Here is a 25,532-nt window from a genome sequence, read left to right as displayed (position 1 = left end):
CTCCTCTGAAACCTGTTCCACCCTCATCACCCATAATTCCAGCACCTATGCCACTGGGTTGCTAAGTGACTTTGGCTAAGCCACGTCCCCCTCCCTGCCTCAGTTTCCCCAGCTGTGAGATGATGGGGCTGTGGCTGATCCTTTATCAGAGTCTGGCTAGGGGCAGGACCAAGGGGGGGGCAGGACCAAGGGGGGCGGGGCAGCCCTCCCCACGGAACTAGGGGCACAGCTCCGCCCGCAGCGAGCGCCGGCTCCTGCCCAGCCACAAGACGCTCACCTGGCAGACAGACCCCGCGCATGCGCATGGGCGGGCACGTGGGACGCCCCGCCCATCTCCATGGTGACGCAGACGCGCTTTACGGCGGGACGCGCAGACCCGGCTCGCCGCGGGCCCATGGAGGAGCCGGGCTGGAGCTCGGACACCGGCGGGGCGGTGTATCGGTCCCGCGACCCCGTGCGGAACCTGCGCATCCGGTCAGGGCCCGGCCGGGCTCCCCGGGGCGGGGCGGGGCCTGACCCTCAGGAGTGGGGGGCGAGCCCTAGGCTGGGGGGAGCCGAGCCCGGCCCGGCCCCCGCGGGGCGCTGCTGCCGCACAGCGGGTTGGTGCCCCTGGGGTGGGGCCCAGGCGGGCGGCCCCTGCTCCCCCCGGCAGAGCCCCGGGATCTTCGCCCCTGGGGCAGGCGGCCCCTCCCGCCGCTGGCAGCGGACAGTAGCTGCCCCTCCGCTCCCTGGCCGCCGGGTGACCCCTGCCTTTTCCTCTCCCCTGCCAGGGCTCGCATCCAGAGGGTCACTTCCTCCAGCCTGCTCCTGCAGCAGCTCCAGCAGCCCGCTGGCCGGCAGGGGAAGGAGCTCGTTAGCCTGGCCGCCTTCAGCTCCCACCCAGCGGCAAGTAGGTGTCTCACGGCCAGCGCCTGTTCTGGTGCGGACCCACCTCGCAATGGCCATCTCAGGTTTCTGCCACTGTACAGGAGCCCTGGGAGTGAGAGGCTAGAGATGGGGTTGCATCCCTGACCATCTTGGCTAACAGACGTATCTTCCATGAATTTATCTAATTCTTTTTCAACCCCATTATAATTATGGCCTTCACAACACTCCTGGGCAACAATTTCCACAGGTTGAGTGTGGGTCGTGTGTTTATTTTAAACCTGCTGCCTATTAATTTCATTAGGTGAAGCCCGGTTCTTGTGTTATGTGAAGGGGTAAATAACGCTTCCTTACTCATTTTCACTACACTGTTTTATAGACCTCTGTCATATTCCCCCTTACTCATCTCTTTTCCAAGCTGAAAAATCCCAGTCTTTTAGATCTCTTGTCATAGGGAAGCTATTCCATACCCTTAGTCATTTTTGTTGCCCGTCTGTATACCTTTTCCACTTCTAGTATATCTCTTTTGAGACGAGGCAACTAGAACTGCACACAGTATTCAAAATGTGGGCATACCATGAATTTATATAGTGGCATGCTGATATTTTCTGTCTTATCCCTCTCTTAATGGTTCCTAACATTCTGTTAATTCTTGCTTGCTGCTGCTTATTGAGCAGATGTGAAGTGAAACCCCCTGGTTGGTTTTTACTTCTCAACCCAGAGACCTGTAGAAAGCAAATCATAAATGAGGAAAAGTAAATTCCCTTGGAATAACTAAGTTGGGGGTTCCTAAACACTTCAATAGCATGAACCATGGGGATGCTTTCCCTACCATCCACTATCAAACAGTTTTCTGCCCATCTCCATCTGCTATCTCTTAACATCCCTGTTACAGCTACAGCAATTGCTTATCTGGAAAAATATTCGGATAGGACTTGTAAGGAGTTGCATTTGTAGCTTCTTTAATGCATCTGGCAAAGATGAGAAGGAGCTGGTACAGTAACTACTTAGTTTTCAGTGGCCTATAACTTGAGAACTGATTATCTAAGCTAGTGTTTGTAACACAGCTAAGGAAAGACTCTGACCTGTCTGTGTCACTTCTACTCTCCCCTTGCAGATCTAGTCCACTCATTCATTCCCCAATCCTGGGAGGGGCTGGTGGTATAATATTTTTGCCCCCCCACTGCTGCCATTGATGCTAATGGCTGCACTATCCCTCACGAAGGCCTGCAGGAAGCTGAGTGTCAAACTTCTTGTTCATTAGGTGCAGGTGACTTGGGAATCCCATGTATAGCAAGGCTGCTAGCTTCTGGATTCCAGGTCCTGCTGTTGAAACAGAAGAGAGGATGCTGGCAGGACTGTTGTGCTGCACAGTGCTCTTTGCTGGGGGGGAAAGAGGCACAGGTGTGAAGAAGTGACCAGCACCCTTTTGTCTTTCAGGTGGCTATTGTCCTGATGATGAAGAGAAGGCAGTGATTGGCTGGCAAGAAAAACTCTTCAGCCAGGTGAGCAAATGGAAGGCTGGGAGTGACCCTTTGAGTGGCAGATAATACTCAGAATTTCACAGCTGGGTAGTGTAGTACCCTATTGGAACTAATGCAAGGGGCCCTGGCTTCATCTCCAGATCCCAAAGAGAAATGAAGGGCCTATTCCACTTAGGGTATGGCTACACTTACCCTTTAAAGCCCCAAAAGTCCCCTTTTTGCACTAAAACCATGGGAGCGTCTAAACTAGTTAATGATTGTTTGCTGTGAAACTCAGAAGTTTCACCACAAAAAGAAAACCACCTTCACAAGAGGCGTACAACTCTTCTGCTGTTCTTTTTGCACTGCTATGAAAGTGAAGACACGTTCTAGCAGTGTAAACGCCCTTTGGCCTCCAGAGGATAGCCCATAGTTTCAGAAGTTTTAGAGTGGTAGCCGTGTTAGTCTGTATTAGCAAAAAGAACGAGGAGTACTTGTGACACCTTAGAGACTAACAAATTTATTTGAGCATAAGCTTTCGTGAGCTACAGCTCACTTCATCAAATGCCTGCAGTGGAAAATACAGTGGGAAGATATATATATATGCACATGCACAGAGACCACGAAAAATGGGGGTTGCCATACCAACTCTAACGAGAGTAATTGATTAAGGTGGGCTATTATCAGCAGGAGAAAAAAAACCTCTTGGTGATAATCACGATGGCCCATTTCAAACAGTTGACAAGAAGGTGAGAGTAACAGTAGGGGGAAAATTAGCATGGGGAAATAGTTTTTAGTTTGTGTAATGACCCATCCACTCCCAAACTTTATTCAAGCCTAATTTAATGGTGTCCAGTTTGCAAATTAATTCCAGTTCTGCAGTTTCTCATTTGTCTGTTTTTGAATTTTTTTGTTGAATAATTGCAACTTTTAGGTCTGTAATTGAGTGTCCAGGGAGGTTGAAGTGTTCTCCAACTGTTTTTTTGAATGTTATAATTCTTTATGCAAAAGAATAAATGGACACAAATCAGATATCAAGACACTCCAGTTTGGCCAATGTACATGGCAGAAGGGTATTGGTGGCACATGGTGGCATATATCACATTGGTAGAGAGGTGCAAGTGAATGAGCCTCTGATAGTGTGGCTGATGTGATTAGGTCCTATGATGGTGTCCCTTGAATAGATATGTGGGCAGGGTTGGCAACGGGCTTTGTTGCAAGGATAGGTTCCTGGGTTAGTGTTTTTGTTTTGTGGTTGCTGGTGAATATTTGCTTCAGGTTGGGGGGCTGTCTGTAAGCAAGAACTGGCCTGTCTCCCAAAAAATGAGCACTCTGGCCAGCATCTCCACTGCTCTGACACACGGACCTCCCCCTCTCCCCTGTAAGCCCTGGGAAGTTTGAAGCGCCTTTTCCCTTTGTTTGTAAATGTGGCGGGGAAAGCAGCCAGACAGCATTTTTTTTTTTTTTTTTTTAAACCTCCTATGAAGAAACCAGGAAGTAATGGAGCTCCTGAGACGTGAAGCAAGGCAGCATGGGGCACTGAGCAGGGACCCAGAATGCCTTCTGCTCACCCCCTGCTTCCCACAAGACCTATAGAGAGAGCTTCACTGTGGGATAGCTGCCCTACAGCACTGTTCTCAATGTGATGGAAGTACTGGTAGTGTAAACGCTCTGACAGCTGAGGAATTGAATGAGTACACAAACCAGCACTTTACTTTCATTGGTTCCCTATCACCGGTGAAACTTACAGTGCAAAAACTCTAAGGTTAGACATACCCTTAGATATGGCACTCGCTGATACAATTCAAAAGGGGTCTGTGTTCTCTAACCTCATGTGGCGACTGTAGTCTTGAAACACGAGGAGAAAATGGAGCATGTTTCTGATCTAGAATTATCCCAGCTGCTTTCCTGTGCCATCTCATCCATGTCTGTAGGGGATGAGTGGACAGTACTCATAAAAGCTGTGGAAGTGACTCTGAACCAAGAGAGAGAAACAGCATTATGGTTACTGTCTGTCCAGGATCCAGCTCCGGGAATAGCAATCTGTGGCCCCATAGCTACAACCACAGCAATCTTAAACCCTAATCCTGCAAACAGTTATGCATGTGAGTAGCTTTACACACTTGAGTGGTCCATTGGTAGTCATATGTGTAAGTAGTTGCTGATTTAGGGTTTAAGTCTCGTAAAAAAATTAAAATAACACAAACTAATTACTCCAATATCACATTAAAAGCAAACATGGTCATTCTGGCAGGTTTATTATTTACAGACCAATTTAGAGGCAAAAGATTTTTTGGAAGAAGCAAAACAATAAGAATGCAGTTTGATTTCCATGAAATCTTGTGTGTCAATGTGTGCAGAAAATCTTTAATGTTTCCTTGCAACTAGTGCAAGTGACCACCCTCTATTTACATATTTAGCCACAGTGAATTCCTTTGAATGTTAACCAATTGCTGTGTAGCCCTTACATTCCATACTGATCTCATCCTGTTTGGAACTGTGTTTTATTAAAAGGGCTCTGTAGCAGAGTGCTGACACACCAGCACAGCACTTCTTGCTGAACATGCAGGAATTAGTTTGATTCCAGCCTCCAAGTGCCTCCTGCTGGCTGGTGTCTTCCTACTGGTATCTGCTTTCTCTAAATCTCCACCACTTGTAGTCCTTCAGGCCCCACATCACTCCCAGACCCCAGTGCCGCTTATCTTGGGGTGCTTCCCCACACTCTGGGTCTCCCCCCCAGAGGGGCCCCAATCCCTTATACCCACCTTGCCTCAGTGACTACTGCCAGTCATCATCTAGCCCCTTTTCTCAGGGGCAAACTGCAGTCTGTAATGGCCACCAGAAAAGGGGTTGGAGCTGCTGCCTTTCTAGCCCCAGCTGCCTCCCTGCAGCCCTAGTACCTCCCCTGGCCTTTAGCAAGGCCTCAGCCTGGGGACTCCCCAGGCCACAGAGCTCCTCAGCTCTGCCTGCCCTTCCCTAGCCCTGGTCTGCCTCATGTACCCGGCTTGATCTCCCAGGCAGCTTGGTCCTCTCTGCTCCCCAGCTGGAGCAAGAATCTTTCACTTGCTCAGCCTGCCCTTTTATCAGGGCCAGCTGTGCCCTAATTGGGTGCAACCACACCTGTGGCTGACTATCCAAGCAGCCTCCCTTGGCTGCTTTTAACCCCCTTTCTGACTGGAGCGGGGTGACTGCCCCACTACAGGCTCCAACTTAATCTTCACCCTCCAACTGTAGGAGGCCCCCAATTTAATACTACAGAGATTTTATGCAGTCTATCTGATTTTAGAGAGTAAAGCACCAGACCTACCTAAAGGCCAATCCTGCAAACACATATGAGCAGCTTTACTCAAGCAAGTAGTCCCACTGATATCAATGGGATGCCCTGCATGAGTCAGGTTACTCATGTATCTGCAGGATCAGGCCTCAAGTACTCCCAATATAAAATTTGTAAGGACCACCCCAAAAAAGTGGGCATATAACAAGGAGTGACAGGATGAAACCTGACAGGGAAAATGGAGGCTAAATGCAGAGCACCACTACCTGGCAGGGAGGTGTGTCGCACTGCGGAATCACACCCCAGGGGAGTGGGGGATGCTGGATCTTTTGGTGCACACTAAAAATGAAACCAGACCAAGCCCAGGAGGGAGTGGACATGTCATGGGGGGTGGGGGGTTAAAGGTCAAGACTGAGCTACAGATGCTAAGTGGGTTTTGTTCGTATTTCTGTCACTGATTGTGTGTGACCCCAGGCACACGCTATTTAACATCTTTATCAGCGATGTGGAAGAAAACAAAGCCATCACTGCAAAGTTTGCAGATGACACCCAAATTGGGGGAGTGAGAAATAGTAAAGAGAACTGCTTGGTAAGCTGGGCACAAGCAGACAATATGTGTTTTAATGCAGCTAAACATAAATGTATACGTCTAGGGAACAAAAAATATAGTGTATACTTACAGGATAGGGGACACTATCCTGGGAAGCAGTGACTCTGAAAAAGGTTTGGGGGTGGGGATTGATAATCTCTTAAGCTCCCGGTGCAATGTTTTGGGCAACAGGGGTAATGCGATTCTTGGATGCATAAATAGGAATCTTGAGTAGGAATCGTAGAATATCAGGGTTGGAAGGGACCTCAGGAGGTCATCTAGTCCAACCCCCCCAAAGCAGGACCAATCCCCTATTTTTGCCCCAGATCCCTAAATGACCCCCTCAAGGATTGAGCTCACAACCCTGGGTTTAGCAGGCCAGTGCTCAAACCACTGAGCTATCCCTCCCCCCCAATAGAATAGAGAAGTTCTTCTATCTCTGTATTTGACACTGGTGTAACTGTTACTGGAGTACTGCGTCCAGTTCTGTTGTCCATAATTCAGGAAGAATGTTAGTAAATTGGAGAGGGATCAGAGAAGAGCCATAAAAGATTATTAGAAAACATTCCTTATAGTTATAGACTCAAGGAGCTCAATTTATTTTGTCTAACAAAGAGAGAGTCTGTAAGTACCTTCATGAAGAACAGACAATAATGGGCTCTTCAGTCTAGCAGAGAAGGTATAACATGATCAATGGCTGGAAGTTGAAGCTAGACAAATTCAGACTGGAAATAAGGTGTTCATATTTAACAGTGAGGGTCATTAACTACTGGAACAATTCACCAAGGGTCGTGGTGGATTCTCCATCGCTGACCATTTTTAAATCAAAATTGGATGTTTTATTAAAAGCTCTGCTCTAGGAATTACTATGAGGCAAGTCTCTAGCCTGTGTTACACAGGAGGTCAGACTAGACAGTCCCTTCTGGTCTTGGAATCTAGGAATCTATTAAACTCATGTCAGCCCCTGAAGGATGGACTAGGTATGCTCTAGTTCAAACAGGAATTATTTGGAGAAGATCTCTGTCCTGTGTTGTGCAGGAGATCAGGCCAGGTGATCCCAGTAGACCCTTCTGGGCTTGCATTCTATGAATCTCTGACTAGGTTGGAAGTAAGGCTGGAGGTTGGGATTTTAAAAGGAACTTAGCTCCCTGAGGATCCTTTAAGAATCCCAGTCTAAAGGCCCTTCCTGTCTCTGATCTCTGCGATATGTTTTATGCCAAAGCAGCCCTTATATTTCTCTGTGCTGTTCTCAGTTTGAGGTGGATCTGTACCAACATGAGTCAGCCTGTCAGACCCCCTTGGACCGGCAGTACCACCAGGAGATACTGAAGCTGGAGAAGTCAGGAGGCCGGAAGAACTACCGCATCTTCACTTACACGGATCATGACCGATTCACCAACCTGGAGGAGGTACCTGCTCTTAATTGTGCCTAAGCTGCTGCTGTCTGTGCAGTGGTAGCTCTCCACATGGCCAGGTCTTCAGTCTTTAGGAAAGAGGGATACGTTACCAGGTGGTGGCTCAAGGAACTGAAGATGAGGATTGTGAGAGGCCAGCTCAAGGGCAGCATAATACATTTTCATGCAAGACACCTCCAGCCACTGTCCCAACTCCAGGCTGAGTTCTGGGCCTTTCAGAAAGATGCACGTTGAAAGTCTAGAGAAAGCTGTCAAGAGTCCAAACTCCACTGTCTGTTCCCTGTTATAATGGCCGCTGCCATAACACGTAGAGTCTCAAATGTGCCCTGTTCAAAGAATGGAGGATGGATCGATAGCACTTTTATGGCTAAGATCAGGAACTGGGCTCTCCCCTAAGAGGGGAGCCAGTCAAAGGCCCTTCCACATTCACTTTGACTTTGGATCAGCTGAGAAGGGTGCTTTGTGTGCATGTCTGGCTGTGGACACATGTATGTGCCTGTTCCAGGACTGAAGTCAGGTCTGCCTGCAGCTAGGAAAGGGGAAGGAGAAATCTCTTGTGGTGTGAATGCCCCGGCCTTTCCAAGGGGAAGGAGAGGCTCTGTCTATAACTGTAATAGTTCCACTCCCTGCCCTCTCTTCCAGCACTGTCAGAAAGTGACCAGCTCAGAGCAGGAGGTGCCTTCGTTCCTGGCAGAGAGGATGGCCAATTTAAGGAGAAGAAGGCAGGACCACAGACCAACGTAAGTGCAGAGAAGAGCTCAGAGCTCACTTAAGCCCCGCCTCAGAACTCACTAATGCAAGATTGCCAGCACCTGTGCCTGGGGAGTTTGAGTACCCCTGCCCGGGGAAGCTGGTGGTGTGGATTTCAGCATGGGTGCCCCCAAGGGTCTGGCTTCTGGAGCCTGGGATTGTGGCTCCTTGCTCTGGTGCCCCAGTGTGTGGATCCCACCATGCATGTTATCCTCTTTGTTGGGGCTGTATTGCACTGGCGTTGTGGGATTTTGTACCTGGCACCTTGAAGAGCATGGATAATACTGTGCTGTGGCTTCCTTGGCAGAGAAGGAAGTGTTCTGAAGTCCCGAGTCATCACCTGGGAGCCGTCAGAAGAATTTATTAAGAATAACCATGTCATCAACACCCCTGTTCAGACCATGTACATCATGGGAGACTTGGGACCATATGGGATGTAAGTAAAGACTCGGAATAATCTGGTGTCCTGGATGGAAAACCCGTCTCTCCCACTCCCTTATGAAACCACAATCCCTTGGCACCAGTCCCAGGAGGGGAATTCCGAGATCATCAGCAATTCCAGCTGCTGTTGCCTTCTATCCCTTATCTCAGTGGGAAGCGTTATACTGTCCCCCCACCCCAACCTTCTTATTCTGGTCAGTGGGGGTATGACTGGGTTTGTTTCCCATCCCCCGCGTCCACAGGCAGGGCCATAAGTCCACTGGCAGCCAGTGCGCATGGACTCTGTTAAGACTGGGTGTCTGTTTTATGGTCTCTCCCCTCAGGCTTGGCCACAGGGAGTACGAACACGTTCTTTGCACAGTCAAGGTGGATGGCAATGGGGTGATTACAGTGAAGCCTGATTTCACGGGCACTAAAGGTGCTTACAGGTGAGCAAGGCAGTGTGGGGCTAGTGCTGCAGGTGGGATTGGGGCTGAAATCACTTTTCCCAGGGTTACCTTATATACTGTGGAATGGGGGACCCTGAAACCTAGCACGTAGAATGGGAAGCATGGGCTCCGGAACTCCTCAGGCAGGATCATAGCATGCTCCTCTCTGATACATCATGGGATCTGCTGAGCCTCTGAGCAGGCAGTTACCCCCATGGGCATGTAGGAAATGTAGGAGCAGGGACATCCTGGGGGTTTCTTTAATGATCCCTTGCTGGGCAAGCCCCCAGTGTGTGAGTGGTGGGGCATGGCTGCTCCTGGAGCCATCACCTCAGCCTTAGGGGTGGTATAGCTGCTGCGAGCACCGCCTGTCCTGTTCTGAATCTTGCCCATGGTGCTCTGGGGATGTGCAGGATTGAGCTGGATGGCGAGAAGCGGGAGCTGTGGAGATACACCATTGAGAATGCCTCAGCCCAGGTGCAGCAAGAGGAGGAGGAGCGGGAGCAGCGCATGTTCAGAGATGTAAGGATCAGCTTTGGCTAAGGCCCTTGGGGACTCAGCTCAAGAGACTGATTCCATCACAAACTGTTTCTGAAGTGGAGAGACCTTCCCAGAAAACGCCCTGCCTCTAGCTCCCTCCTGTTTAAATGGAGGCAGCTCCAGATCAAACCCTTCACTGACTGTAACTGTGCCGCATCACACTGACAGCTGGTCTCTCAGGTAACCAGATCTTAAGCTAGGCTAATTCCAGCACCCTGAGTTCCACTGAGATGCCTACAGAAGGCCTCGAAGCACAGCTCTCATGTGCTCTGACACAGCTTGATAAGCAGGCAGGCACATTTTGCACTAGCTTCATTTTCTGAATGGTCTTGCTGTGGAGCCCATTGCCTCAGCCCAGTCTGGAGGGGAGTAAGGCCTGGACAGTAGTAGAGTCATGTATCTGGAGGGAAAGGATGTTTTTCTAGCAGAGCACAGATGGGGACACCCTCTGGGGACTGCTGCTGCTGTCTTGGGGTCCAGTAGTAACTCAGGAGCTAAGAAAACACGCAGATTGCAAACTAGAGTTATAAATGATGGACGTGTTCCTGCACTCTAGGCAGCTGATACAACCTTTACCAGCTCTTCCTGCTGCTTTCCTCAACCTCTTATCCAGCTAAATTAGCCCTCTTCCACGCGCCAATCTCATATAAGTGTTGGGTCATTCTTTCCATTTGCAGAGTTGTTGTGCTCCTTGCATGTGTGTGTAAGATGTTTAAGTGCATGAATGTTTCATTTTGAACTCTTATTCTTAACTTTCAGTTTCAGGTTAACTCCCCCTTCTGGATTATCATGGAAGTACAGTAAATATTAACAAGAATGGCCATACTGGATCAGACCAATTGTCCTTCTAGCCCAGTATCCTGTCTTCCGACAGTGGCCAGTGCCAGATGCTTCAGAGGAAATGAACAGAACAGGGCAATGTTCATCCCCTGTTGTCCAGTCCCAGCTTCTGGGAGATTTAGGGACACCTGGAGTCAGGTGTTGCATCCCTGATCATCTTGGCTAATAGCCATTGATGAACCTGTCCACCAGCAATTTATCTTGAACTTTTTGAACCCAGTTATACTTTTGGCCTTCACATCATCCACTGGCAATGAGTTATACAGGTTGACTGTGCGTTGTGTGAAGAAGGACTTTCTTTATTTATTTTAAACTTGCTCACTATTAATTCATTGAGTTACCCCCGGTTCTTGTGTTATATGAAGGGGTAAATAACACTTCCTTATTCACGTTCTCCACACCACTCATGATTTTATAGGCATCTGTCATATTCCCCCCCCTTAGTTGTCTCTTTTCCAAGATGAACAGTCCCAGTCTTTTTAATTTCTCCTCATATGGAAGCTGTTCCGTACCCCTTGTCACACTGTCTGGAGGCTCATTACCATGAGTGCCTACCTCAGGACAAACTGTCAAAAGTAGGTGGTATGTTCCATAATTAGATTTCACCAATTCAGTACAAAATGTGCATTCCTCAAATACCACCGTAGTTTTATAATGGAGTCACAGACAGTCCCCATAGACCCTCCAGTCTATCTTGCCACCCAGGCAAGCTGGACTGTGTGATAGATGGTCACTTACACAAAAAAATCACAAATATTTCAGGTTACTCCCAGTCCCAAGAGACCACTCACTCACCCATGTTGATTTGCATCCTACACCAAAAACAACGCTGGTAGCCAATTCTTTAGTAAACTAACTTAAGTTTATTAGCTAAGAAAAAATAATGAGTTATTGAGAGGTTAAAGCAGGTAAAAATTTATGTACGTGTGCGTCGTAGTCTCTATTTCCAAATGGTAGCAGAGATGTAGTAATCTTTCAGTTTCCCAAAAGTCTGAGCACAAAACTCCCCCATTTGCTGCTCCTAGTTGCTTGCTCCTTTCCCTTTTCCCCACCTAATTTGTAGCCTGCCTAATCATCAGCCTTGCTGTTTAAGCATAGGGGTTGGTGCCCTATCTGCTAATGTAGAGAGACTGTAATTCAAGAAGCAATCTCACTGCAGGGGGGATTCCGATATGCCAAGAATCTGAAACTCCTTTCCACACCTTCAGCACTTGAGTCAGATGGCCTCTATTGTCAGGCACCAGAAAGCGGAGAAGTTCATACGTCCAGCCCATCTCTAGCTGATTTCCCAGGTCCCTAAAAACACTGGATTGTTGTAGGTATCTTCACCCTGTCACTTGTTCCCACATGGACTGCACCCAACTGAGGAACTCTGTCACCCTTTCAGATACTTCTGCAGCACTGGCTTCTTTATCTGGTTTTCTTTATCTGGGTCCTGGTTGTCTCATGCCGTTTTTCTCATACGTCTCCTAGTTTGGGGCTGTTCTCTGTAACGTATTTGGAAGTTGAAATGATTGCTGCATGATGGACTTTTTCTAATCCACTGTTTTTCTTTAGTTGTATAGTCGGCACAAGGAATATCTCAATGGCCTTGTTGGCTCAGACTTTGAGATGGTGAGTAACAGATGTGGTAAGAATGAATTAATCAGTGACCTGAGGCCAGAATTGTTAATAAATTGCCTTTGGAGAATGATGACTCCAAGTTTCATGGGGCAGTCTTGGTCCTGGTCTACCCTACAGAGTTAGGTCAATGTAAGGCAGCTTACGTTGATCTAATTATTTCAGTGTACACACTAAGCCTTGCTTCCACTGATGTAAGTGCCCTATAGTACACTGACCTAATAACTCCATCTCCACGAAAGGCGTAGGGCTTTTGCTGCTGTTAGGGAAACAGTGTCCATATAGACAGGTTTCAGAGGAGCAGCCGTGTTAGTCCGTATTCGCAAAAAGAAAAGGAGTACTTGTGGCACCTTAGAGACTAACCAATTTATTAGAGCATAAGCTTTCGTGAGCTGCAGCTCACTTCATCGGATGCATTCACTGTATTTTCATTACATCCGATGAAGTGAGCTGTAGCTCATGAAAGCTTATGCTCAAATAAATTTGTTAGTCTCTAAGGCGCCACAAGTCCTCCTTTTCTTTTTGCATATAGACACTGCAACTTACATTGGCTGTTGACTGTCATTTTTGTGTCATGCTTGAGCCGTGAAATTGACAAGAAAGCCAGGCTGTCACCTCAGGGTGGGTAGGGGGCTCCAACTATAGCCTGGATGCCTCTGGGCTCCACCCTCTCTGTTGGGCTGCTGCTCAGGCTCCCTGCTTGGAACCGGGCTGCTCTTGGGGTCCCGGCTCCCTGGTCCCTACTGTACTGAGGCTCCCCACTGGGAGGATGGCAGACACTTGGTCTCAAGGCGGGGAGCATAGAGTTGAGAGCCTGGGCATCTGGCAGCCAGGCTCCCGGAAGGGAGCGCAGAACCAAGAGTCCAGACAGCCGGGAGCAGGGAATCCAGAGCGGGTGGGGGGCAGCTGGGCTCCCAGAGGGGAGCAGGGAGCTGAGAGTGGGGGAGGGGACAGCTGGCAGGGGGCTGGAAGCCCTGTGGGCAGCTGGGCTCCCAGTGGGAAGCTGAGAGCCCAGGTTCTCAGCCCCCCACACTGCTCCTCTTAGGTTGGTGAGAAGTGCTCCTGGTGAGGACACGCACCACCAACAGAAGGAGGGTAGTGTGGACAAGAACCACCACAGTAATTACTGCAGTGGCTGTAAGTTGATTTAACATAGGTCAACTTACATTTCTAGTGTAGACATGTCCTTGGTTACAGCTATGGCTGAAGTGTATCTGAATTTTCTCCTGATCTTAGCATGGAGGCCATTGTGCCAGGGCATCCAAAGATTGCTTGGCTTGGGCAGCATGCTGGCAACTCGCAGCGCTGTGATCTGTCTGCTGACTTGCATGAAGTGGAGTTGATTGTAGCAGCCCTTACCTTTTATATGGATACTTGGCCTGTAGAGACTACCAGTCCAGCATGCCTTGGTCCAAGACAGAGCTGCCAGGATCCAAATGCCCCGCTGCCTGCTGAGAGTTGTAGTCTCTGTGGGACTGAACTCTTTGTAGGCCTTGGAATTAGGTTCTGTGAGACAAAAGGAACACCACTTTGTTCTGGGAATCAGCTGCCATTGCGCTCTCAGAGCTGTGGAAGGCTCAGCTAGAGCCTAGGGTGTTCTATTGAAAGCCCCTATTTTCAGTCTCATGTTTATTGCTCATTTTTTTTGGAATCTCTTCTGCTTGGTCTCAGCCCCAGGTGGGTGGCACGTGTTTGAGCTGAGTGGGAACCAAATGTTTTCTCTGCTTCAGCAAAACTTCTGGCTCGTTTTTACAGGCAGGCTTGAGTGGAAGGGACGAGAGCCGGGATTTCCTGAGTGCTAGTGACTGTGACCAGCTTGAAATGCTGTAAGGGGACTGGTTTTAGAGAGGGTTGAACTCTCCAAGGAAAGTTGAGGTGGGCACCCAGATTGGCTGGTTGCTTTTGGAAATCTTGGCTGGATCCTGTGGGAAGCCAGGACATTACCCCAGGGAGTCTTGTCTCCCTATGACCGGCAGAGAGAATCCCCTGGCTGGGGCTTTTAGTGTAAGTGACTATGAAGTGTCCTGCAGTGGTGCCCTGGCTTAGGGCAGGGTTCTCTAGGGAAGCGAGCGCACAGTGATCAATCAGCTATTGCTGAGCTGCTTCTCACCATTCTGCCTGTGTTCTCTCTGTCATAGACTCTCCCTGGTGCACTTCGGCTGTTTGTGAATGGAGAGATAGGTGAGTGCCTATTATAGATTCTCACTCTGGTAAGGGGGCAGCATGCTGCCATGTAGGGCCCTGCACTCAGCAGAGACCCGGAGACTCAGGTCGACAGTTCAGTCTAGGTCAGAAGTGCTTTGTCTGCTGGGAAGGATGTGAGCTGATTCCCTGCCAGTGCCCCACATCTCTGCTGACTAATCCCAGGAGCAGTGTTTGCATATTGGAGGGTGCCTTTAGCCATATAGGTGTGCAACGGCAGTAATGGAGACCATAGCAAAGAACAGAACTTCGCATAGAACCTCCTAGGCTAATATGCTGCTGGTGGGGAGGGGTGTTGCAGTCACACAAGGAAGGCCCCTTTGAGAAGACCCTGGCTCATCCCCACCATCCGCAGTAATCTCCTCTCCTTACTGGGACCTTCGGGAACCCTCTATGGGACTGTCCCAGCCTGTGCAAATGAGGGTTTCTGGAGGGCTTGGGCTGTGGTTAGGAGACACCATTGTCATTGTCTTTTCATCTCAGTTTCAGCCCAGGGCTACGAGTATGACCGTCTCTATGTTCATTTCTTCCTGGAGCTGCCCAGCCGTGAGTAGCCGTGGTCTGGTTCCTGAGCCAGTGTCCCTGCCACACCGCAGCATTAGGAACTCTGCTCTGCTATAGGGTCCAGTAGATCAGTCCTTGCTAAAAGCAAGCATAGCAGCAAGCAAGCAAGCAATGTGTTGGCCACCATCTTGGCTGGCACCAGGGATTGAACCAGACACCTTCAGAGCATGAGTCTCTATGGCTTGAGCCAAGCTTGATGCATCTGGGGGTACCTGTGGTTGTGAGGCAGCTTACTACCACCTAACTTTAGTGTGAAGAAGCCTTATCTGTGCCAGCTGGGGGACAGCTTCCCAACACAAGCAGTCCCCTCCTGCTGTCTCTCTCCAGGTTAGCAACCCCCAACTCCTCTGAGCATTCCCCTAGAGTGACCAGCCCCTAGTCCTGGACACTCTCAGGATTCACAGATCTGCTGTTCCCAAAGAAGCGGTACACAGTAGTTTACCAGTTTTCCTTCAGTTCACTGCGCTATTTAACACACAGCACTTTGATATGAGTATAGTGAAAACAAGTAAAAGTTTATTTAACAAAGTGTAGAGATTTAAGTGATAGCAAGTAGAAATATTAGAAAGAAATGGTTACAAGTAAAAAAAAAAAAATCACAATACACATTCTAGAACCTAGACTTATTTAACTAGGTACTGTCATGTCTTCGAGTTGCTCATCAGCATTTTTCAGCCAGGCAGGCTGTGATCCCCTTTTCTTAAAAAAAGTCACATTCTCAGCTTGTCTGCTCAGTGAAGGATACCGTGTGTCTCTCTGCACTGTCCTGATGTACCAGACTGTTTCTTTGATCTTAATCATAAACAGGACACCCTGCTGCTTTGTGTTCCATCCTGTAGGTTGTGATCTCTTGACTTCACAAACTTGATTAGCAGGTGTCTCTGTGTGAAAATAGACTTATGCTGTTAGATGCACAATGAACAGCCAGGGAGATAAGTGTGTACTACCCCCTGCCTGACCAGAATTGGTTTATCATCTTGTGGTGACCTGCTTAACTTACATATCTTAAAAGCATAGTTTTCAGTATAGACGCATAGCTTTTTAAATAACATCCTTATAAACATTTTACAGGATTATGATGACCAGTGGGCTACAGGCTCTCAGTAAAGAGCTAATATGCCTCCATTTAGCTAGCTATTATACAGATGTCAGACCCAGGTGAACCCTTTAAAACCCCATGCACCCCTTATGCTCTTGGCCAGTCAGCACCAAGGTGTCCCTGGTTCACAAGGACATGTAACACACGCTGATCAGTGGATTACCCTTACAGTGGATTACCCTTTGCAGTGTTGTGGTCATGTAGGCTCCCTGAGCCCCCTCCTGAGCAAACTGTAGAGAGCAGAGCTTGACACCTCTTCCCCTTCAGCCCTGGGCCCCACTCAGATCTTGCTGCCTGGTGGTGTCCAGTTTCCATGTGCTCCAATAACACTGAGCCATCAATCCTGCTTTCCTGAGGCTGAGAGAGGCAGGCCACTGGCCCTAGGGTCGCTGTAGGTTGGAGTCGTGTGTGCAGGATGCTCTCAGCTTTGTGCTGCATCACTCTGCAGCCTGCCCAGCAGGCTTTGGTCAGTGTTAGTGGGTTAATTTGTCTTGCCCTGTTTTAAACCCTTGGCTTTTTGTCTCTGTGAGGCTATAGCCCTTGTCCCTCCTCTCTATGGGATTATAGCCCAGTTGGCTGTCTGTCTCTCTGGGGATACAAGCCTTGCCTACTTTCTGTTTTCAGGTCAGATTTAAGTAAGTTTGATCCTTAAATCTGAGTTAAGTTGGCGCCGAAGTTCCCAATTTGGGGGCTCTCCCAGGAGACACAGCTGGAAAGGTGAGAGGGCAACAAAGTGCCTAAGGGGAGCTCAGTGGGAGAGGACTAACAATCCTCTCGGCTGCTCCAGGACAGCCCATGCTGCTTTTCTTACAGCACTAGTCATTCCCCTCACGGCCTCCTCTTCTTCTGCCAGGTTGGTCGAGCCCAGCATTCCAGCAGCTCTCTGGGGTGACGCAGACCTGTGCCACCAAGACCCTGGGCAGGGTAAGGGGCAAAATAGGGCACTTTTTGATGGTGTGGTTTTGTAGGCTGATGGGGCTTCCTACCGCTTGCGAGGAACTCCATGTGCCCACTCTGGCTCTGTGTGTGGAGTGTTACAGTGGGAGGTGTTACAGGGGTCCCTCATACAGCTCAGTGGGATAGAGGTCTCAGGCCTGGCATTATCTTGGGGATTTTCCAGTGCTGGGAGCACATTGAATGCCCTTTTTTATGACTGATCTTGGCCAGGGTCAATCCCCAGCAGGATCCTCATCCCGCACAGCTGGTTCTCTCAAGCCCTTGCCATGTGCTGCATGATGCTGGTGACCCTGCCCAGGGTCTGATCTCTGCCCTCTCATCTCATTCTTGTTCCCCTTTCCCAGGACAATGTGGCATACTTCTCTTACCCCTTTACTCTGGAGATGTTTTTCACCCAAGAGGATGAGTCAGAAGGTGAGTCCCTTGCTGCTCAAGCCTTGTTTGCCAGAATCTGCCAGGGGCATTACACCGTAGGCACTGCACAGCCTGATGCAGACAGCCCTGCACCTAGGTTCTCCCTCACCCAGAGAGGAGCAAAATTTTGTATCTGGCAAACATTCTTCCCATGCCGCATGGACCTGGGGCGTCTGGCAAACAGTCGCTTCCCTTGCCAGGGAATATGCAGGGATAGGACATTTCTGTTAGCAAGGTCCTGCGTGCTCAGTTCTCTGTGGCCAGCAGAGCTCTCGTTGGCTCATTTATGACATTGCTGTCCCTCCTTTTAGGTTCTCTTCCGCAGTGGCCTGTGATCTATTTTGAGGTTCTCTCACTGGATTATTGGCAGAGGCATCGTGTTGAAGGTTATGGCTCTGTGGTGCTGCCAGCAGCTCCAGGTAAAGCCTCCCCAGATGGCCAGCTCCTCCTGGGCCTGGGGCTCAGCTGATCATCAGGCACTGGGAAAGGATTTCCCCTACTATGCATTGAGGGGGCACAGTGGGCCCTCTCTGAAACAGTGAGAAGGAGTCACGTGGGCGTTCAGTGCTGCTGCTGGGGAGCAAGAGGCAGAGGTGACCTTTGTTTTGTCTGGCTGTTCCCTTGGTAACATCAGGCAGCCAGCCCTGATAAAATACTTCTATTACTCACCTTCTCTGCCCTCCATACGAGGGGAGTTACCCTTCCCTACCCCACAGGGGGCTGTTTGCCACTGAGGCCCATGGGCAGAAGGCCCTACAGAAACACAGGTCATTTCCCTCATGTTGAACAGGGAAATATAACTGTTCTAGTCAGGAAAATGCAAAGCTTGGCTTGGTCTGAGGGGCCTGAGTTAAGTGCATATGGTATCTCCATTGTTAGCTGTGTGTGCGTGGGGGGGCAAGGGTAGGCTCTGTCACATGTGATATCTCCATTGTTAGCTGTGTGAGAGCAGGGTGGGGAGGTCTCTCACATGATCTATTCCAGCCTGTTTGTGGGGGGAGGGAATCAGTGGACATCTGTCCTTCCTACCTACCTTCCTCCACTGTGATTTTTCAACGGGTTTGTGGACATTACCTTTCTAACTGGCCTCGTCGTCCTGGAACAGGGTTCCACACCCTGACAGCCCCCACCTGGCGACCCATTGAGCTGGGGACGGTCTCTGAGCTGAGGAGGTTTTTCATTGGTGGGTCCCCTGAATTGGAGGACATGACCTACATCAGGGTGCCAGGAACCTTCAAGGTGAGTTCAGCTTTGGGGCTTGTGCCACTCACTCTGAGTCAGATTCTGCTCCTCTCACAGGAAACGCTTGGGGCTACTTGGACCAGATTCCAGCCTGCTGCCCAGTGGGCATTGCCAGAACCATCATGAGCCTCTTCGTTGGCTGTCTGAACAGGATCAAATGGGCCACGGAGACTGAACTTTGTTTTCCAGGGCATGGGTGCATTACCATGGGGTGTCTATAGGAGGCTTGCACTGCCCTGGCATGTTCTGGGCTTGCTCTCTGCAGAGTGGCTGTTGATCCAGCATCTTTCCTTTCACCAGCACTAAATTCCCTTGCATGTGTAGAAAAGCAGGTGCAATTCCCCTTGAGAAATGGAGCTGTGCTGTAGCTGAGCTTGCTCCCTGGAGATGGGACTCATTGTGGGGAGAGGCAAGCAGGATGCCCATGTGCTCTGGAGACTCTCAGCAGTTTGTGGGGGAACAAACAAGGTGGACTCAGTAGGAGGCTGGAATCAGGAGCCCTAAGCAGTGAGCCCTGCCCCAGCATGGCCTGGAACTCTCTGTGCCCTTCTCAGCACCACACAGGGGTGTCTGATCTTAGTGCTTGGGACCTGCTGCAGGGAAAGGAGACTCCATGCACCCACCCTGTCGCTACCCCTCTTGCAGGGGCCATGCTTACTCTCCCTGGTGGTCAGCCTGGCACTAGTGACTGCAGACAAGGGCTGCTCTGACTTGTGCTTTCCCCGCAGGGAGAGTGCCTGAGCCGCTTTGGCTTCCGCACAGAGACGACAGGAAGCGTCACGTTCCGGCTCCACTGCCTGCAGCAGTCCAAGTAAGTGCTGCCTTACCTCCAGCTTGTGTGCCAGTGGCTCCTGCCCAGCCCTGACCTGATGTTTGTGCTTCCGTGCAGAGCCTTCCTGGAGTCCAGTGCCCTGAGGAAGCGCATGCAGAGCGTGCTGGACCGACTTGGGGGCTTCAGCCAGCAGAGCTCCTTCTACAATGTCCTGGGTGAGGCTCTTTCCTGTCAGTCTCTACCATGTGGAGAACCCACAGCTCAGCTTGCTCCTTGCATAAGGAGTGAAGAAGCTGTCATTCTCCAGAGGGCCCCTCTGACCCTCCCCCTGCATCTCCCCTCCTCCCTGCAAGCTCATTGTGCCTGACTCCAGCAGGGCAGAGGTTAAACCATGAGACAGGGAGTTGCTGGAAATGGCAAAGGAATGTCAAAAAAGTGGCAGGATGGAGTTTCTGTCTGAGCTAGCAAAGCTGGAGAATTGTCTATCCAGGGCCTACCAGCACCTGGGACCCAGCATGACTAGCTGTTCTGACACCAGCTCCCAAGAGGAGACTGCTCCCTGTCATATGCTGTTGAAGTCGGAGCAGATAGAACCCCCCAGTGCTGAGAATGGCTGTTCAAGTGGCCTCTGTATATTCCCAATCTTTGGACTTGTGCCGAGGGTGCAGCAAGACAGCAAGTAGCAGTGCCCATTAGGGTGCCCATGTGCCCTCTCCCCCACTCAAGCGTGCTCTGAGAGTTTGGGTCTAAAAGGGGAGTGATACTGGTTGCCACCTCAGTCCTCCTCCATCCAACCACAGCCGCAAAAGGACATGAACCTCTTTGGGTCTCCTAGGTTCATAGACTGTTAGTGCTCATAATTAGTTTTTATCATTAGTAGTTTTTTAGTAAATTATAGGTTAGTTAGATAAGAAAATCTTTATATATTTTCAATATGGTGGACCCTAGCGTGAAGAAACAAGGGTTCAAAAGCTGCGTGTCTTGCCAGTGGTCTTCCTGGCATCCATGTTCATTGTCTAAAATGCTGAGGGTAAGAATCATTCACCAACATGTTTTTGCTACCTGTAGCACATTCACACTTTGGGCCTGCAGGGAGAAACAAAATGGACTTCAGGCTCTTCTATTACAAAGAGGCCTTGTCAGTCAAGCTTCTTATTTTCAGATCCTTTAGAACTATCCAAGGATAGGAAACTGGAATCAGCACCGAATACATCCGGATCTAAGAAAATGGCAATAACTAAGTCTTTGGCCTTGATGATGCGGTTCAGTTCCAGGCTGACTGATCTTACTGGACCCCAGTCCTCAGATCTGGCTCCAAAACTTCTAAGATCTCCCTTGGGACTGCTACCAGACAGACATCCAAAGTATTCAGATGACTTACTGGAAACCTACTACTTTGGTCCACAGAAAAAGAGAGTCTAAATTTAAGCATGCATCAGGTAAGTCTTCAGACCATTCAGATGTGGATCTGAGATCTAGCAATGTTAGATCTCTGGATTGTTCCAGTTACTCAAACCTGAAGAAAAGACCATCGGATCCAAGCATGGCAGCTCAACAGCATACGATCAGAGTCACAGCACAGAATCACTCAGACCTGCATCTTCTCTCAGATCCAGCTATATTCAGAGAATGATAGAGTTAGAAGGGACCCCAACAGTCATCTAGTCTAACCCCCTGCCAAGTTTCAGGATTGTTGTGTCTACACCAGGGGTCTCAAACTCCCGGTCCATGTGCCATCTGCAGCCCGAGAATCTCCCCAGTGTGGCCCGCGGGGCTCCAGCAGTTTTGGGGCTGGATCTCTCCCTTGGCCCTACGTGTCCCCTGGGCAATTTACAATGGCTCGGGGCCCCACCCACCACCAGCAGCCCTGTGGAACTGAGCAGCTTCCTGCTGCTTGCTCCATGTGGCTGCCGGCCCTTCCCTGTGGCCCTGGGGCAGGGCTGTACCTCTGCATGCTGCCCCCACCCCGAGCGCCCCTGCAGCCAATGGGAAGCTGCGGGGGCAGTGCCTGGGGCAGTAGCACACAGAGGCCCCCCCGGCCTGCCCCACCTTGGAGCCCTAGGTAAGCGCTGCACCCCCGACCCCCTCCCAGAGCCTGCATCCCTCCCCCCTTCCCACACACCCCATCCCAACCCCAAACTCCCTCCCAGAGCCTGCACCCCCTCCCTCTTCCCACACACCCCCTCCCACCCCAAACTCCCTCCCAGAGACTGCACCCCTCCTCCTTCCACCCTCCCAGAGCCTGCAACCCCATCCCCTCCTGCTGCACCCCAGCCCAGAGCCTGCACCCCAGATCCTCTCACCCCTTCTGCACCCAAACTCCCTCCCAGAGCCTGCACCCCAATCCCTTACCCCAGAACTTCCCCCCGCCCAACTCCCTCCCAGAGCCTTAGGCAGGTGGGGGGCGGAGTTTGCGGGTGCAGGTTCTGGGCAGCATGAATGACATTATTGGCATGCTGGGAGGATTTGACTACTGGCACTGGCCCTAAGGCAAATGGAGTTTGAGACCCCTGGTCTACACCATCCGAGACAGATGGCTACCCATATTGCATTGCTCTCCCAAGAAGAAACTGAAACAGGATGTTGAGTGAGGAGGATCCCCAGCAAGCAGGATCTCCAGCACCTAAGACCCAGTGAGTTCACTAAGAAAGAATTAATCACCTCTTTACATATCTCAGATCCCTACCTCAGTCGTATCATCTGGTGCTTTGGGATCAAATCTGGGTAGAATTAAAAGCTTTAGGTCCTCTTCCAGATTGTTTTTCGTATGTATGTAACTGCAAGAGTAAGGCCATTTCATCCCAGTCCCTATCTAGATGGGTTAGCCAGCAAATTGAAGAGCATTGTAGAGGCCTAGAGTTCATTCTTCTAGAGCTGTGGCAGCATCTATGGCATTTGCTAAACATATTCCTCTTACTGAAATATGCAAAGCTGCTACATGGAGGACATTGACCACACATTATGCATTGAATTTGGCTCACGGGTCTGATGCTCATTAAAGCAGTGCTCCAGTCTCTGTTTAATTAAGACTCCACATCCCTCCTTCCAATCTACTGTACTGCTTGCCAGATTATCCCAAGAGTGGGAATATGCAGAGGACACACAAAGGAGAAAGGAAGATTACTTACTTGTAACCAGAGTTCTTCTAGATGGATTCTGCATATTCACATTCCTTACTATTGCGGAGTCCAAATTGAAGTGTCTTGGTATTATGCGTCAGCAGTGGAAGCAACTGAGTTTGGCATCGGGGGGCTATGCCCTTTTATACCCATTTTCTCAGAGTGCACTTGAGTACTGCAGCAGGGAAGGGCCCGTGGGCACCCTAACAGGCACTGCTTCCGGAAGGTTCTACCCTCATGCTGCACTGGTCCACACAAGTTCCAAGAGTGTGAATGTGCCAAGTCCACCTCGAAGAACACCACTTACAAGTAAGTAGTCGGCATTTATATCGTGCAGGCTGGCTGTGGGGTGCTGTGGTGTAGTCATGGTAGGAGGGGAAGGAAGGCAGAGGGAGCACCCAGGGTCTCATGCTTTGTGGATGGGAGAGTTTGTCATAGCCAGCCAGAGAGAGAGCGACTGTGTTAGCCAGACAGGCCCCCATCCCTCCCCTCCCCCGACAGACTGACTTAGCAGGAGTGTCAATGGGTGCTGAGCCCATTCTTGGATGCTCTATTGTAGAGGCATTCCAGAGGGCACGGCGCCGGATGCAGGAAGCACGTGAGAGCCTCCCCCAGGACCTGATCAGCACCTCTTCCTCCACCGTGCAGCAGCCATGAGCATTGTGTTCCCAGCGGCTCCACTGGCACCAGGCCTGGCTGGGTGCAGCAGCCTCTCTTCTAAAAGCACCTTGTGCAGCAGGAGTCTCAGCTCCAGCCCCTTCAGGCTTTGCAAGTGCCTCCCACTGCAGTTGTCAGTGTCTCTAGGATGCCCAGCCTCCATACTCTTCTCTTGCATCCCTACTGGCCCCAGTAAAGGGGGCATCTTCCCTGTAAGGTGATGTCTGCCTCTGGATCCCATCTGGTGCTCCAAACTAGAGCCAGAGGCACACCCCACCAAAATGGCTGGTGCTGATGTCCAAGCAGTGTTTTAGAGAACTCCATCCATGTTTGGTATGAGGTAAAGCTCTGGCTTTCACTTGCTCACGGGAGAGATTCAGAGAGCCTCCCAAAGCCTTGAGGGGCACTCAGGCCCTGGCTTCGGTAGCACCCTGTTTCCTCTAGGGTAGTGCCTAAGTGAAGTTTCATATATCACCAAAGATAGGTGCAAACAAGCCCCTCCCCTTCCTTTCCAGCAACCCCTAGGGTTTGGTACCAGCAATCCCCTCCTTTCAGACCCATCAAGTTGGGGAAAGTTGGAGGCCCCAGGTCCATGAGTGCTGGGGTTACAGTAGGAGCACAGATGCGCAGCCAAGGTGAGAGCATGCATGCAGAATGCTGATGGGCAGTGGCATCTCTGCACTGTCAGTCATGTCGCACCCCCTGCGATCCTGCCTGCTGTACGTTTACTGTGAGGACTGTGCAATAGAAATGAGATGTTTGATCAAATTGCCAAGAGTTAATTCTAGCCCGAATGGTTCTGACAACACTTGAGGAATCCTTTTTCCTGACCACATGGCAGTTCTCTCTAGCAGCAGCACTCACTGCTGGCCACATTTAGAGATTTGTTGCCGAAGCCTAAAAGCCATGGACAATCATTCCATCATCCCTGCTGGGCAGGCTGTGAAACCATCTGAGAGACTGGATGTAGGAGCACTTGTTATTTCTATAGTGATTAGTGAGCAAGCAGCAAATCTCTGGGCTATATTAGTAACTGATCTGATAAGTTCTCTTTTCTACTGTGTGAGGGGGATGATGTTAGAGGTCACAGGATGGTGACATTGCAGAAGTTCTGTTTAACTGAATGAGTAAGCAGGTAGGTCCTTGAGAAATGCTAGTTGTTGGCAGTGATACAGTTCTTTGTAGAAACCAAGTGTGTTGCTACTAAAAGTGATTGCCTCCACCTGAGCCTTATGACTGGATCATTTCTCAAGTGTAGTGCTGCTGCCTACCAGTTATACCTGCAAGCCAGCCAAAAATATGACATGGAGTCAGAATCACAATAGGAGTGGGTTTGGGGCTTCTGTCTCTGAAGCTCCCAAGGGTACAAGACCCCATTATGCTGCTGCTTCCAGAGTGTGTCTGCCCTGTAGTCTGTGAAGTTGTTCGCAGAAAGGACCTTTGGACTGGGTTATAAATGTAGAACTCCTTATTCCCCTCAGTTCACGGCAGAGCTCTGCCTGGCCGTTTGTTATCACTGTTTTATTAGTTGTTCCATCTCACTGTGACAGGGTGTACTGGGCCCTTTGAGGCTCTCTGCTTGCAATCCTATTACACCCTGCCCAAAAGAAGAGCAGTAAAGGTAGGTCCTCCAGGCCTGCCTAGAGAGGTTGCAGGGAAGCAGCCAATCAGAGCCAAAGGAGCTGAAGGGCCTGAGCAGGTCAGTTGCTTACTAGGATTAGAAGGGTGACAGAGGACTGAGGGGCTGTGACACTCCCCAGGTGAAAAGACTGGGGAGAAACCCTGCTCGAGCAGGGACAGGATTGGGAAGCTCTGCAGCGGCCTGGGAGAGCGAACCCTGATAAAAAGGGGGCAGAGATGCCTGAGAGAAGACCCTGAGACATCAGGACAAAGACAGAGACGCTCTCCAGACAAGGACATCTGGGAGAGACCCTGCTCAAACAGGGAACAGACAGAGAATGCAAGACGGTGATGGGACTGAATGGGAAGCAGCCAGGGAATGCTGCAGCAGCTATTAAAATAATACGTAGCTCCTATTTGTAGGGTCCCTGGGTTGAGATCCAGAGTAGTGGGCATCCCTGGGTCCTGCCACTGAGGAAGGAGGCCTAAGCCCAAGAAGGGGATCAGACTCGATACCAAAAGCCTGAGAAAGGGACTAGAATTTAAACAGGCCTAGCCATGGGGCTGAAAACCCCAGATAGGGCCAATCGTTTGTCGGACTGTGTTACTCTGGAAGGGGTCCATCCATTTTAGACTTTGTATGACTTAGCTGGAGGGCTGAA

At 50.1% G+C, this 25,532-nt stretch overlaps 1 protein-coding gene across 3 annotated transcripts; it reads left to right on the top strand.

Annotated features, from left to right (window-relative positions):
• The first annotated feature begins 342 nt into the window (after positions 1–342).
• MKS1 (MKS transition zone complex subunit 1) lies at positions 343–24,472 on the top strand. Of its 3 annotated transcripts, XM_084650638.1 has the most exons (18): positions 343–474; positions 771–889; positions 2,305–2,369; positions 7,444–7,599; positions 8,248–8,345; positions 8,663–8,791; positions 9,120–9,224; positions 9,638–9,746; positions 12,162–12,218; positions 14,363–14,405; positions 14,910–14,972; positions 16,943–17,013; positions 17,391–17,460; positions 17,772–17,879; positions 18,566–18,699; positions 19,431–19,513; positions 19,592–19,689; positions 23,153–24,472. In XM_084650638.1, exons 1-18 carry the CDS (start codon positions 395–397, stop codon positions 23,248–23,250), a joined length of 1,686 nt encoding a protein of 561 aa, XP_084506764.1. In that variant the 5' UTR covers positions 343–394; the 3' UTR covers positions 23,251–24,472. The 3 variants fall into 3 exon arrangements, with proteins under 3 accessions (XP_084506764.1, XP_084506765.1, XP_084506763.1); XM_084650639.1 differs by lacking the exon at positions 14,910–14,972; XM_084650637.1 differs by lacking the exon at positions 23,153–24,472 and having other exon boundaries at positions 19,592–20,304.
• Positions 24,473–25,532: the final 1,060 nt, after the last annotated feature.

Source organism: Lepidochelys olivacea (genome assembly GCF_965140295.1).
Source record: "Lepidochelys olivacea isolate rLepOli2 genome assembly, chromosome: 17".
NCBI classification, from domain to species: domain Eukaryota; kingdom Metazoa; phylum Chordata; order Testudines; family Cheloniidae; genus Lepidochelys; species Lepidochelys olivacea.
This window is presented reverse-complemented; position numbering and strand designations above follow the sequence as displayed.

What these genes read in the sequence shown, in the direction of transcription:
- MKS1 (XM_084650637.1), top strand. Translation starts at nt 395, where the DNA reads ATGGAGGAGCCGGGCTGGAGCTCGGACACCGGCGGGGCGGTGTATCGG. An exon ending in AGCAGCGCATGTTCAGAGAT is followed by an intron (nt 9,747 to 12,161) that starts GTAAGGATCAGC and finishes GTTTTTCTTTAG; the next exon opens with TTGTATAGTCGGCACAAGGA. An exon ending in CCACCAAGACCCTGGGCAGG is followed by an intron (nt 17,014 to 17,390) that starts GTAAGGGGCAAA and finishes CCCCTTTCCCAG; the next exon opens with GACAATGTGGCATACTTCTC.